At 38.9% G+C, this 13,939-nt stretch overlaps 2 protein-coding genes and 1 long non-coding RNA gene across 5 annotated transcripts; 2 read left to right on the forward strand and 1 right to left on the reverse strand.

The window, feature by feature from the left end:
- Nucleotides 1-315: 315 nt before the first annotated feature.
- LOC121973103 lies at nt 316-619 on the forward strand. The gene is made up of 2 exons (XR_006109386.1): nt 316-473; nt 559-619. It is a non-coding gene; the product is annotated as an uncharacterized LOC121973103 (long non-coding RNA).
- A 5,165-nt stretch (nt 620-5,784) lies between these two features.
- Nucleotides 5,785-7,257, forward strand: LOC121972213 (cytochrome P450 81Q32-like). Its single transcript, XM_042523909.1, has one exon. It carries the CDS (start codon nt 5,785-5,787, stop codon nt 7,255-7,257), a length of 1,473 nt encoding a protein of 490 aa, XP_042379843.1.
- A 221-nt stretch (nt 7,258-7,478) lies between these two features.
- LOC121969466 (probable WRKY transcription factor 4) lies at nt 7,479-13,622 on the reverse strand. Of its 3 annotated transcripts, none has more exons than XM_042519596.1 (5): nt 13,386-13,622; nt 11,393-13,243; nt 8,723-9,408; nt 8,507-8,647; nt 7,479-7,907 (listed from the first exon to the last, which is right to left on the reverse strand). In XM_042519596.1, the coding sequence occupies exons 2-5, from the start codon at nt 11,597-11,599 to the stop codon at nt 7,766-7,768; spliced, it is 1,176 nt and encodes a 391-aa protein (XP_042375530.1). In that variant the 5' UTR covers nt 11,600-13,243; nt 13,386-13,622; the 3' UTR covers nt 7,479-7,765. The 3 variants fall into 3 exon arrangements, with proteins under 3 accessions (XP_042375530.1, XP_042375529.1, XP_042375528.1); XM_042519595.1 differs by having other exon boundaries at nt 10,783-13,209; nt 13,386-13,618; XM_042519594.1 differs by having other exon boundaries at nt 10,783-13,243; nt 13,386-13,618.
- Between the last annotated feature and the right edge of the window lie 317 nt (nt 13,623-13,939).

Genomic DNA, 13,939 nt, shown 5'->3' on the forward strand with positions numbered 1-13,939 from the left:
TTGGCAATGAAAGGAAGCGTTTTTTGGAGCTAGGAATCTGGAGTCCATGCATTGATATTTGAATTTTAATGTTTATGGTGAGATCAGTGCTTTCCTCTGTTCAGTTATTGCCTTGCAGGAGAATGGAATACTGCAACTCATGTTTGCTAAATATGCTACTAATTGTTGCATTCCTCTTTTTCTGATGAGAACAACCATTTTATAGTTTGGAGTTGTAAATAGAAACAGAACATATATATATATATATATATATATATATATGGATCATTCCATTTTTAATTGGCAACTCATGAACCCCACATGTTCACTAGTGTTGATGTTTCGAATATCCACAGCCAGTGCGGTTATATTTATTCTTGAGCAGGTGGTGTTCTGAGTACATGCTCCTCTGTTGAAAGGCTCACCTAGGGGCCAAGGATACGCGAAGCAGCTCTTTGCAGTCATGATCCTGCTTGCTTACGTCTCCTGCTCTGGTACATCAGTTGACCTTTCTTTTCTTCTGATCCATTGGTAGTGTCTTTGCGGTGTTAATCCTCTTGTGATTTTTTCTATGTCTAGGTTTACTGGATCTACAGATTGCCCTCTGACAGAAGACAACCTTCAAGAAAGATGCATTAGGTAGGAGTGATCATCACCCTTTTGTAAGTTTTTTTTAAAGGTTTTTATGATTTCTAACAGAAACAATCTTTTGTTTTCGAATGGTTTACCTTTTGTTCTTACTTCCTAGATCTAGATCTTTTTAATCTGTGATGTGCATATCATAGATTAGTTAGTGATCCTGCACTATTACGTATCTTAAACAACAGGTACCTTGCAAAATGCCGCTAAATGTTATTGTTTTGGTTACAGCTTAATGATTCTGATATAGTGTCTCATGTTTGCTGATGGTGTTTGTGATCTACTATTATGCTTACATCTCCAAATATATCAGAATCCTATCCGAGATCTGTTATAAATCTCCTGATTAATTATTGGTCAAATCTGCATACTTGATACTTAAAGTCAATGCATCTCCTGATTAATTATTGCTGAAGAACACTTATCAACCCAGAAAAATAACCTTCCTCCTGAAGTGAATGCAACATTCTTGTTACTTCATATTAGTTAACTTGTTTCAAGAGAAAAATGTGATATAATGTGGGTTTAACTTGTTGCAATCTTAATTTTACCTGAATTGTTCGACAAAACATCTTAGTCTCCTCTTTTTTCCAATGCATTGGCCATAAAAATCAAGGTGATCAAGTGCACACTAGTATTTCCCCTCACAAATTTCTTGCCAGCTCCTAATCAGTCTTAACTTGTCGTTAGCTTTTACCAAATGGCTTTTCAAATCTACTCAGCTTCTTTGATGCATGTGAAAAACTACATGAATAAATTGCAGTTATCTACCATAAAGTAATAAATTAGATAATACATAAGTGTTAATCCACCATTTAGGATAAAACTGGCATACATGATTGAATCATTCACTGAAAGATTACAATACATTGTGAATTTTCTAGATATGAAGTTCCTCCTACTTGCCTGAGAGGCAATTTTCCCTAAAATTGTAGCAAGAAAAGCACAGCAATTCAAATATTATCTTTCACATGCTGATCCATTCATTTTGTCTCTCATTCACTTTCCTTCCAAGTAAATAGAAAAATATATTCAGCTTCACCATCTGCTCTTCAATTTTTTTTCCCTTTCCAATTTTCTCTCCACGGAGTAATTAATTATCCTTGAAAACTTCTTTTCCCTCACATTAGAAATATTTTATTTCTCTTGTCAAAATCCCTCTCTTGTTTTTTTTTTCTTTTTTTTTTTTGTACTCTGTCAATAATGAGAACTTTTTCTTGACCCAAACTTCTTGTATGTATTTTGGTAAAGATTTTCCAAATAATGGATTTTGCAATTTGGTTACAAATCCTTAAGCTCCACTTACAATAAAAATATTCAGAAGTTAATCTAGGAAGTGAACACATAAATTAAGTTTTCCTCCCCATTTTCCCCTATTGTTTTCTGTCATCCGTTTTTCTTTAATCAAAAGGAAATGCCCCACAATGACAACTTGTTGCAATCACCAACATCTAGTAATGTGGATCTGCAACAATGACAACTTCATGAAGTAACAAGTACTAATAATAAAAATGTGGATCAAAATATATCTGTCATGTCTTTGTCTACGTCCCTAATGGCTGACATATATTGTAGATCATAACAAGTGGGCTATGTCACTGCAGATATGATAAGGTCATGGTTTATTTGCTTCTTTTAAAAGAGCATCTCTAAAGATACCTTGTACAGGAGAAAAGAAAAAGACTTTGGATTTGTTTGGTAGATTATAAAAGAAAATATGATGAACTAGCTAATGGAGAGGAAGGTTACAATTTGATGTGCTGAAATAGGTTATATCATATTTAGGATATTTGTAGTTATAATTTGATGTGGTGAAATATGTTATATCATATTTAGGATACTTGTAGCTAGTGGAGAGGAAGGTGTTGAAATGTAGGACTTGCAAGCATAGTGGTGCTTGGAAAGGGATTACATAGTAAAATGATGGTTTAAAAAAACTCCTGGGTTCAAAGCCTGCTAAAAGCATTACTTGAGAACAAAAAAATGATTCTTTCAATTCTTAATGCAGTAGTTATCAATTAAAGCAATTGGTGTTTCATGTTTGCATATGAACCATAAGGACATAAGAAATAACATATTGACGATAAATGCATTCAAATTCATCGTGCTACATTATTTGTAAGTAGCAAGACATACATAGTGACATTCAAGCAGATCGCAAACCTCTAATATCACTCTAACTTTATAATTTAAGTAATTATCTTTCTTGTTAGAAATGATCTGGTTTATTTGTTTGTTTTTATACAGGAAAAGAAGATTTGATGGAAAAAAAAGTTTGTGGAAAAAGAAGATCAGTTGATGTATGTATAATTTATTTTGAAAAAACCTGTATAACTTTTTGGAGTGCTGCACTTGTATAACTTCTTGGAGTCTTGAAGAAAAAAGTTCTCGTATAACTTTTTGAGAACTTTAGATTTGTATTATTGTAAAATTAATTTCAAATATTAATAGATATGTATATATGTTAAATAGGATGTGATAATGTTAATTAAGATGTGTTAAATGCTTATGATGTGTTATTTAATTTTGTTGTACACAGGTTTATATATGTATTGGATTGGATTAAATTGCATAAACAAAATTTTTGGGGATTTAGGGACGAATTTGGTGACGAAAACAATTTGTCGCCAAATTATTGTAAATTACTATGTATCGATAATTTTGCGACAAATTAATTTTCGCCCCAAAATTCGTTCCAATTTGGGGATGAATCCACATATTTGTCTCATAATCTAGAATGAATTCACATATTTGTACCAAAATCTGGGATGAATCCACAGATTCATCTTAGAATCTAGGACAAAATTTGCGATGAAAATTAATTTATCGTAGATCACAAATTTTTTTAAATTATTATTCTTGTCGTCAAATTCGTCGCAAATTTTACAATAAAAATAATATTTATTGCAACAGTTGTTTTTGTCGCAGAGTTAGCTATAATAACTTTACGACGAATATAATTTTTGCTATAATATTGGTGACAAATTTAGCGAAACAATTATAACTTATTGTCAATTTCGTCGCCGAATTCGTCCCTAATTTTGTAGCAATTTTGCGATAAATATTATTTTTGTTGTAAAATTGACGACGAATTTGACGACAAAAATATTATTTGTCACCAATTTCGTCCCCAAATTCGTCGCCAAGTTGGCAACAAGAATTTTGGGATGAAAATTTTTTCGTCGCAAAATTCGTCCCAAAATTTTTTGCAACGAAATTTTTTTATAAATTCGTCTCAAAACACTGCATTTTTTTGTAGTGTACCCACTTGAGCATAAGCCTAGAATGTTAGAGTGTTATGCAGTCAACACCAGTCAAGGAAGAGGGAAGGATCAATTAGTTTTGGACCCGAGAATTTGGCAAGGATCAAAGCCCCATATGATGTTGCTTTACTGAGTGAGGCTTTCATCGCTAACTATCGGGTGAAAAAGGTATTCATAGATACGGATAATTTTATCAACATCATTTTCAAAATGGCTTTTGACCAAATGCAACTGGATTCATTCTATACATACCATCTGTATGGTTTCATGGGACATGAGATGCAACCACTCGATCAGATTAACCTCTCTATTTCATTGGAGAAGAGCTTCCGTCTACAACCTTATTCTAGGGAGGCTGGCGCTAAGTGCCTTTTAGGCGGTAGTCTCCGTCTTCCATCAAAAAATTATGTTTCCAGTGGGAAGCGGGGTCGGGGAAGTGAAAAGTGACCAATTGATGGTAAGAAAATGCCATGTGGATATAATCTGAACCAACTCGGGTATGATTCGCTGAACTCAAGATATTGTTGTCTAAGCCATCCAGGAGGTGCCGATATCCTAACTGATGGAGGATCATGAAAATGTGCAAGTTCATCCCGACTGGCTATACAGAGTCGCTTGAGTAGCCGTCGATCTCCCTTTTGGGGCTCAAACATGAACTAATTATGTGACTCTTTCCCAATCACAACATATTTCCCTAGACGTCGAAGGATGTTACATGTGTTTCCCCGACTGCAATGGTTCATCAGCTGAACATGCTCCCAGATGTTCGGCCTGTCTAATAGAAGAAGTGAAATTTTTCGTCAGAACAAAACCAAGTAATTTAGGTGAAAATTGACAAGTTACTGCAAGTCGAACATATACGATAGGTTTAATTCCCGACTTGACTTATCAATGTGGTACTGATATTTAAGTCAAAGGCAAGTAGAAGGTTTGTATCGAATTTTGTGACCTCAATCAAACTTATCTCAAGGATTACAATCCTCTCTTCCTTAATAAAACTTCTCTCAAAGATTACTATCCTCTCTTCCACAGGGATTAGTTGGTAAATTCAATTTTGAGCTCATATGCATACGAGATACTTTTCAACTTTTTATCAAATCCTCCTGGCATATAAGGATCAAGAAAAGGTCAAAGAACATGAGGTCTTCGGTTCGAAATTCGGTGTGACCGAATATAACCTTCCCCATGTCTTGGTCATTTGCACTAATGGCTAGTAGCCACCCGTGATTTACCTCCTCCGTGTTGACCTAGGGACGGATTGACGGGAGCGCTAGGGACGAACGAATCACCTTTTTGTCACAAGAAAAGGTCAAAGAAAAAGAAAAGTGAACTGATTTCTCTAAATTTTTTAGTTGACTAACTTTAAATAGAGCCATTCTATCTTTTTTTTCCCATTCAATCGACTCACCAACTTTAGTGAACCAAACAAAAGCATTCGGTCAACCAAACTAACTTATTTAGTTGGCCTACTTTGGATTTGACCAAGGTAAATGGTAAATTAAAATTTCAGTTTGATTTACAACTTCGCGAAATCCTTGGATGCAAACGCTTCAACACTACAAGCCGTATAACTTGCGCAGTTGACAAACCATCAAGTCTTCCCTTGCTTTAATATCTTTGACATTTGCTACATAGCTTTGACCCCGGGCCGCGCTCTGTGGCATGTCAGGAAAGATGTGGGACACGCACAGGCATGCTTCACGCTCGCATCCCACCTATCCCATCCGTTCTGCTGTACGTCGCATTCCGTTGTTTACCTACTGGCTTGTTGATCTCTCAATCACCACGTTCACGTCAAATTCTCTATCCCTGAATCATTCGTTAATGGTGTTCATCGTTAAAATACGATACATCTTAAGCCAAAGCGTAGGAGATTAATTTCGGTTGAAAGTAAGAAAGCAAGATGTTTCAGGCGGTGTTGTGGGGTTTGCTCATCTTCTCTCTTAGCCTTCTCGTCTTCTCCTCCAAGTTCAGCCACGTCGCCGCTTACCGCTACCCCGTCCGCCTACCGGTCGTCGGCCACCTCTATTTGCTTATCCGTCACCGGTACCTGCACCATGCTCTGGCCTGTCTCAACGACCGCTATGGCCCCTCCCCGCTCCTCCTCTACTTCGGCTCGCGCCGCACCCTCGTTGTCTCCTCATCCGCCGCCGTCCGACAGTGTTTCACCTACCTCGACCTCAATTTCACCAACCGCCCCATGCTCCTCCCCGGCATCCACTTAAATTACAACTGCACAACCATGATCACCCTCCCCTACGGCCCGGAGTGGATCAACCTCCGCCGTTTCGCCGCACTCCACATCTTCTCCCCCGCCCACCTACAGGCCTTCAGCCAGCTCCTCTCCAACAGACTCTGCGTCCACCTCCGGAGCCTATTTCGCAGCGGTGGCGAAGGCGAAGGGTTCCAGCAGGTGGATTGGAGGTGGAGGATGAAGGAGGTGGTATTGGACTCTTTGATGGAAATGATAATTGGGAGGAGGCAGAAGGGCGAGGGGAATGAGTTAGTGAGGATGATAGACGAAGCGTTCCAAATGAGTGCGGTGGTGAGCCCGGAGGAGTTACTGCCGTGGCTGAGTTGGATGGGGACGAGGCGGCAGATGCAGAGGTTGCAGAAGGAGTTGGACGCCCAGCTGCAGGGGATGGTGGATGAGAAGCGCGGAGAGCGAGCGGCGGAAGGGGATCGAAAGCAGAGCATGATGGACACGATGCTTGACAATCCACACTATACTGACACAACCATCAAAGCAATGGTGCAGACCATGCTTTTAGCCGGAACTGACACGACCACCACGACCTTGGAATGGGCAATGGCGCTGCTCCTCAACCACCCCCACCTCCTCCAGAAGCTCCACGGCGAAATCGAAGCCCACGTCGGCCACGGCCGTCTCGTGGACCCCTCCGACCTCCCGAGCCTCCGCTGCGTCACCAACGTCATCAAGGAGACCCTGCGGCTGTACCCTCCGGGGCCGCTGCTGGTGCCAAGGGAGTCCGTGGCGGACTGCGAGGTGGGCGGCGTCGCCGTGCCGCGCGGCACGATGCTGATCGTGAACGCGCACAAGCTGCACCGGGACCCGGAGCTGTGGGAGGAGCCGATGCAGTTCAAGCCGGAGCGGTTCGAGAGGGAGGGGGAAGGGAAGGGGTACAAGTACGTGCCGTTCGGATGCGGGAGGCGGCGCTGCCCGGGGGAAGCCATGGCGTTGAGTTCCATCGGGCTGGTGCTGGCGTCGCTGGTGCAGTGCTTCGAGTGGAAAAGGATCGGGGAGGAAGAGGTGGATCTGACAGAAGAGCCGGGTTTTAGCGTACCATTGGCCACTCCGTTGCTGGCCCTGTGCAAGCCACGCGACGCCATGGTCGATCTCTTGGCACAACTATAATCTCTCATACTGCTTGATATTGTTTAATAAATCAGTGCGATGTAGTTTAAAAAAAAGAATTGTACGTCTTGTTATCCTCGACGTTCAGTCAATGGTCTAGTGAATTACTTTGTTGGGTGATAGAATACGAAAGGTCCATCCATAATCGATACGAAATTCCCAGGTCTTGAACACAAATGCAACGCAGTGGCAATTATTTATCTCATTTGATGTTGCATAAATGATGTACAACAGAGAATGCATGTCAATTGCCTGAGTATAATTTAAAAGTAATACACGAGTAATCAAGCATGTACAACGTACCTTAATCGCACACAACTACAAACAAAGAACAAGGGCGACGTTGCATATTTAGGATACTCTTCTCTTCACTGCATATTTGTTGAACTTTCTTTTTAAGCCTCTGTGCCTCCAAGAAATGCAGCACATGCTCCATGAGGCATGAGTTTCGCTCCGTGACGATTTGAGAAGTATGGGGACGTCGAAAGCAGTTTTTCGCAGTCACTGTTTATGGCTTACTATTTCTTGCAGCTGGGATGTCGTGGTTGTGTTTCCCCTCATAAGATGTAACCACAGCCTTCGGGTCTGTTGGAGATCTCTCAATGTGTTTCCTCACGCTGCACCCAGCATAAGTGCATTTGTAGTAGCTCCTGAATTGAATAAGCGATAGAGATGGTAATTTAGAAAGAACTTTATAAAAAGAAGAAGAAATCATGCTAGTAGCTGAAACTAGTAGGTGAATTAATAACAACTATATCTTATCGACGTTGTTTGATTCATGAAAATATGTCTTTCTATCTGAAGATTAAGTGAGGTGTATTGGTAGAGTTAAAAAGGGTCCGGAGATATGGATTCAAACATAACAATTCAAAGCCAGTTATGGAAATCTGAAGATGATACTGAAAATAAGGGATTGTTCAACTAACGACCATGTGTCTTTAATACAGGCAAAAATTGTCGAAAGGTATATTTGCATGATCTATAAGTTGTTCATGAGATGTCAGTATACCAAGAATCAACCTTTTGACATGCACCTCAGAAATACACGATTCTATTAAATAGGCAACTTTGCTTGAAAATACATAAAAATAGAATTTACAATTTTCTAGCACAACTGTAACCTTCTGTAACATATATGCTATGCTAGATTAACAGAGAGAACTGAAAATGAGACCAAAATATGCATAAAATATATATATGCAAAGCATGCTAATGAAATGACAATATTATAAAAACTCTAAGATACTACCTTGGATTAGGATTTCCTTTTACTACTTTTTGCCCATATTTGCGCCATCTGTAGCCATCATCAAGAAGATCAACCTCACTTCTTGTCTGGACAATGATCCTAGGTTCATTTGAAGTCTTTTGAGACGATGCTGCCATGTTCCTACAGACCAGCCAATACAATCACGCCATCTCAAAACGTCCAAAATGTTAAAAATTTAGCACATCTCAAGTATACCTTCTTTTGGGATCACACTCATCCTCATCTCCCTCATCCGGCCTACTTTCAATAACTTCTTCAACATCACTAGATCCAGATAATTGATCTGGTGAGCCATAGCCTGATTCTTGATCTGTATTGGAAAACAGAGCAGCAGTTTCGTTGTTTGGTTTGCTGAAATTACCATGACCACCGAGAGAACCTGGTTCCAGATTGTCAAGGTGTTCATTAGTCCCATTCAATCTACTAGGATTACCTTCCTTGGTTCGCTTATTTGGTTCAGGGCATTCATGATTATGTCGACCCTTATATATTATTTCAGTAACTTGACCATCTACTGAGCGCTCTAACTTTTTCTTAACTGGACATTTTGGATGGGTGCATTTATAATAGCTCCTAGGATATTCACTCCCTTTTACAATCTTCTGTCCATACTTCCGCCAATTGTAACCATCATGAGAAGGTTTGTCAACAACAGTTGTATTAAGTTGAGATTTTTTATTAAAGGTTTCTGAGCCTTCCACAGATTTTGTAGTAGAATGTGTTGGCTTAGGACTCTCCTGGATTAGTTGTGATGAGAAATTTGTCAGTTCTGTTGAGAAAGGAGAAGGTATTTCTGCTTTAGTTAGCATGGTAAACGGAGAATGTGCAGCCTGGGCAGTGACTTGAGCAAGAGCCTCTTGGTGAGACATTGCAAAATTACCCTACAGGGATCCAAATGAAAAGAGAAACGAACTTAATCTACAAGCTCCATGAAATAATTCAGAAACTGAATTAAACATACTTCAAAAGTATCTTAATTTTGGGGGAAAAGACAGAGAAGATAATAACAAAGCGCAATGAGGTGGAACTAGAAATTCCAAAAGAAATAAAAACATACTGTAATCAAGCGAAGGATATTATTAAGATATCATTATTGAATATTCACGCACACCAGTACAACCTTTGAATTTTTGGTTCCTAATTTGAGTTAATCAATACCAGTTTTGCTACACAGGATTAGCTTATACAGTCAGCTAAGTGAGAAAAGAAAAGGAATCACTTGGATTAAAAATTTATTTGAAAGGTATTGGTCTCCAGGCTGAATCAAATGAGCTGCTGATTCGAAACAATATTTTATATCAAGTATCCAAATGAAAGTAAAGCAATGTAGAGAAGTTATTTAGTTGGTTTACCTCAAGTATAGAAAACAAATTAATGTTGCTTCCTCAAGATCATAGAAGTTCAACATAACAAAGCAAACAATATATCTTAAACTTTTGTTGATCTTGCCATCCTCTATGCTAAAATGACAGAATATTTGTTTTTATCTTGTGCTATTGCTAGATATCTGCTTAATTTCCAATAAGTACAGACTACCCTTAGCATCAGTATAACCAAGTCATTATTTTGCCTACATTAACAGAATTTTGTTTTTAATTCATTGTTCATCATTATAATGGAGTCTATAGTATCCAAGTTCATTCCTTCAATTCGAATTCCTTATTCGAGCTTATGTTGCTGATTGTACACAATGAAAAGGTCTGATTCATAGTACTTTGGCCAAAATTTATCTTCTCTATATTTCTCAGAAAATGCATTACGAGAAAATAGAGTCCTACACCAGCGACAAACTTCAGGCCATATTATCTAATTATATGACACAATAACATGCTGGAGAGGAGATTATTTCCAACATAACCAGACAACCGTTATTCTGTAGCAAAGTTTCCATTTATATTTCTGTTTGTTTGAAGGAGATATTATTATTCCACGCAGACAGAAGCATAGTAAAAAAAGAAGAAAGAATTAGTTCTGTTGTCACTAAACTTTTCCCAACCTACCAAAAGGTCAAAATATCAGCAAAAAGACTGAAAAGGAGATCCATCTTAAACTTCTACTTAATGGAGATTGACAAAGGGCTCCTGCTTCCTCTTTACATAAATCGTCTATTCATAGCCAATCAACTAGACATAATTCAGCATCTACGGATTTATAGTCATAAATACTGGTAAGAACCTCCAAATTGAGGTATTTGGTAGTTTCAAACTTTCAATACCAAGAATTGTATAAAATCTGATATTTAGTGAATCACAAACCAGGGCAGAAGAAAAGAAAGCAGGAGAATCGAGCAAGCCGGCAGGACTCAACCCAGGCGGCACAGTGAAAATATGGGGGCGGCTAATTTCCAGGCTCGGGGGTCGATTGTGCCCTGACCGGATCAAGCCACCACCTCCCTCATCCTCCTCGCCACCGTCCGAGAGTTTCTCCGCCTCCTTCCCCTGCTCCTTCGCGGCTCCTCCCGCCCTCCTCGCCACCGGGGAATTAATCGCGCCGACAAGCAGCTGAGTGAAGGAGCGGCACTCCGAGTCGGCGTCCTCGGCGAAGAAGCTCGACACCAGCGTCAGCGGCCCGGGGCTAACCTCCGACGCACCCCCGCGGAAGAGGCTCTCGAAGGAGGAACGGGGAGGGAGGGCTATGGTGGGCCGCGGCGCCGCCCCTGCCCTTAGGGCAGCCGCCGTTTCTTCTCCGACGCCATCTCCGCCACCGCCTCCCCCATTTTCCGCCATCTGATTCGTACCAAAACGCTCTCTCTCTCTCTTCTTCCCCACACAACAACTTCTTCAACAACACACCCACTCGCACTCACAGAATTAAATATAAATGGCGAATAATTTATTTTTTAAAAATGTATAGATAAACTCCCACCAAATTATCGTGCCAACGGAGTAAAAGAGAAAGTTGACTTCCGCAGCATCGTTCATGGCTCGTCTCTCCAGTTGCCGCTGAACTGCCGTGTACAATGACTGGCTTACCATCGCCTTCTTTGCAGTCTTTATCATGCAATACAAGGTAAATTTCAAATCTTTTTAATACTCCCTTACTCCCATACTCCATACGCAAATATAGAGACATCTATCTGCTATAGCGACTAAAAATTAAGCTTTTTATTAAAATAATTCTGGAAAACATCAGTAACACGAAGCAAATCTAAGAGTAGGACAAAAAAATAAGTGCGCAAGCTGTGTTGTTGCAACTTTGCTGTGTTTCATAAACAGGGCAGAGAATAAGTATTACAGGAGCTAGCAGAAGAGCTTATATCATTGGATGCTAAAGTGCTCTGTAGTAGTTTTCGGATTTTACTGCACGGTGAACAGTTTGGACACTTTTCTATGATTGATGATATCAGAAAAGAAGGCCACAATAATTTGCACCAAGTCGACTTCCATACACATGGGTGTCATACCAATCGATGACAGTCCAGCAAACACACTTTTTTTTTTTTCTATTTAAGATGCGCCGACCTTTCTATGTCCTGGATTTTAGACCACAAGATGTGCAGTAAATTTGTCTAACAAGTAGTTCGAAATATTGCTGACAGAGTTTTAGGAACTTGAACACATTCAACAGGCTAAGAATCACATCAGTAAACATAGGGAAATATTTATATTTGCTCAGTTAGTTTTGAAGCTTCAGGTATCATAATACAAGAGCAAATAAAAGAGTGTTGTAAGTTGGATGTTTCAGGTATCATAGTCACAGTTCTTGCGTTCTATTCATGTTAGTGCACAAATTGGTGGATTTAACTGAAGGGATATACAATGAGGAGTTCTTATCAGTTATCATGTACAAGCATCATACTTAGGTTAGAAATTATCAATGTGTATCTTCAGATATGTGGATAGAAAATAGTAATTACTTGTAAGGTGAGAGGAAAATATCTTCAAGCCTCTTACCAATGAAGTGATCATGATATTGCCATATCTTAATGATATTAGTTAGGAAAGTGACATTTGACAGTAACAGTTTTCAATGAGTCCTGGAAGTTGTGACTTCCACCACATATTTCAGAATTTAATGTATACCAGCGAAATATCCAACAGCATATATAAGTTTATCAGAACATTTAGGAACTAGCTGAATATGTAACACTTCAACTCAGATGCAATCTCTCTCATTCAATTAGCTTACCCAAATATATTGCTGGGGAAAAAAGGCTGCATATATACTTTTAATTAACAAGAGACAGAAAATATGATGAATTAAGTTGCAAGTTGCATCAAAATGGATCACATGTTGCCCCAAATCAAGTGACACAAAACATTTGGCTTTTTTAACTCTTATTTTGAAAACAATGTTAGTGGATAGAAATTCACTGAGATATGTATCAGAGAGATTGTTAGTTATAAACATGATCTATTCAGTTCAGAACTAAGATAACAAGAAAACCAACCATTGCTAAATCTACAAAAGCTGCACTGAACTGGATCTTTACAACAATGTCAATAAGGAACAAGAAAAACAAAAACAAGTGGTGTGAGAGAATGCGTATCTGTGGCTGTAGAATGATCAATTTTGTGCAAAATCCATCCACAGAGGTCCATGACAAAACTGACAGAAACATTCTTCACTTCCTCACGCAAGAGGAATCGGAGCATAAGCCAGGAAGTGGTAGGAATCCGAGTTCCAATTTAAAGACAACATCTTCAGTCGACATCCAGCAACTCTTCCATCCGCAGACGTTTCTAAGTCGCAAGAACATCTCAAACCTTCGCTTTTCTAAATGAAATACTATGTAACTAATTGGATCTACCAAATGCAAATGCTTTAAAATGTTGAACTGTATGATTATCTTACCTGAAAAGATTAAATGGATGCAAATGTAAGCAACAAAAATATCGGGCAAACAGTTGAATATTACCGGGAACGGATAATTAATTGCCAAGGCATCACGATAATCCATTCTTGGATGTGAAATGGTGTTCCTCGATGAATCTTTAAGATGACAGGATGCCGATCGAGAGAACAACAACAAAGCCGACATGATGCATTGATGAAACCAAACCAAAACAAAAAGGAACGCAAAGCGAGGAGAAGCGATTGAAAAGGGCGACATCTGGATTCCCAATTCCGAGCCTTGTTTCTTAGGATGACGGTGCTGCGAATTTCTTTTCACCACAAGATTTATCACAATCTACTCCATAATTTAAGAATTTATCACAATCCATTTAATTGTTAATTGAGAAAAATATATTTTATACAATATTTTTATAAAGGCTAAATAACTTTAAACCCCTTTATGTTTTCCTTCCAAAAGTAATTTGCCCCCCTATATTTAAAAAATGACACTTAGTCCCCCTATGTTTTAAAAATAAAAAATAAAAAATAAATAATCAAAATAACTCTTACTTTGCTATTTAAATATTAAATTATGGCTAAATAACTTTAAGTCCCTTTTATTTTTCATCCAAAAGT

Source organism: Zingiber officinale, chromosome 4A, assembly GCF_018446385.1.
Source record: "Zingiber officinale cultivar Zhangliang chromosome 4A, Zo_v1.1, whole genome shotgun sequence".
NCBI classification, from domain to species: Eukaryota; Viridiplantae; Streptophyta; class Magnoliopsida; order Zingiberales; family Zingiberaceae; genus Zingiber; species Zingiber officinale.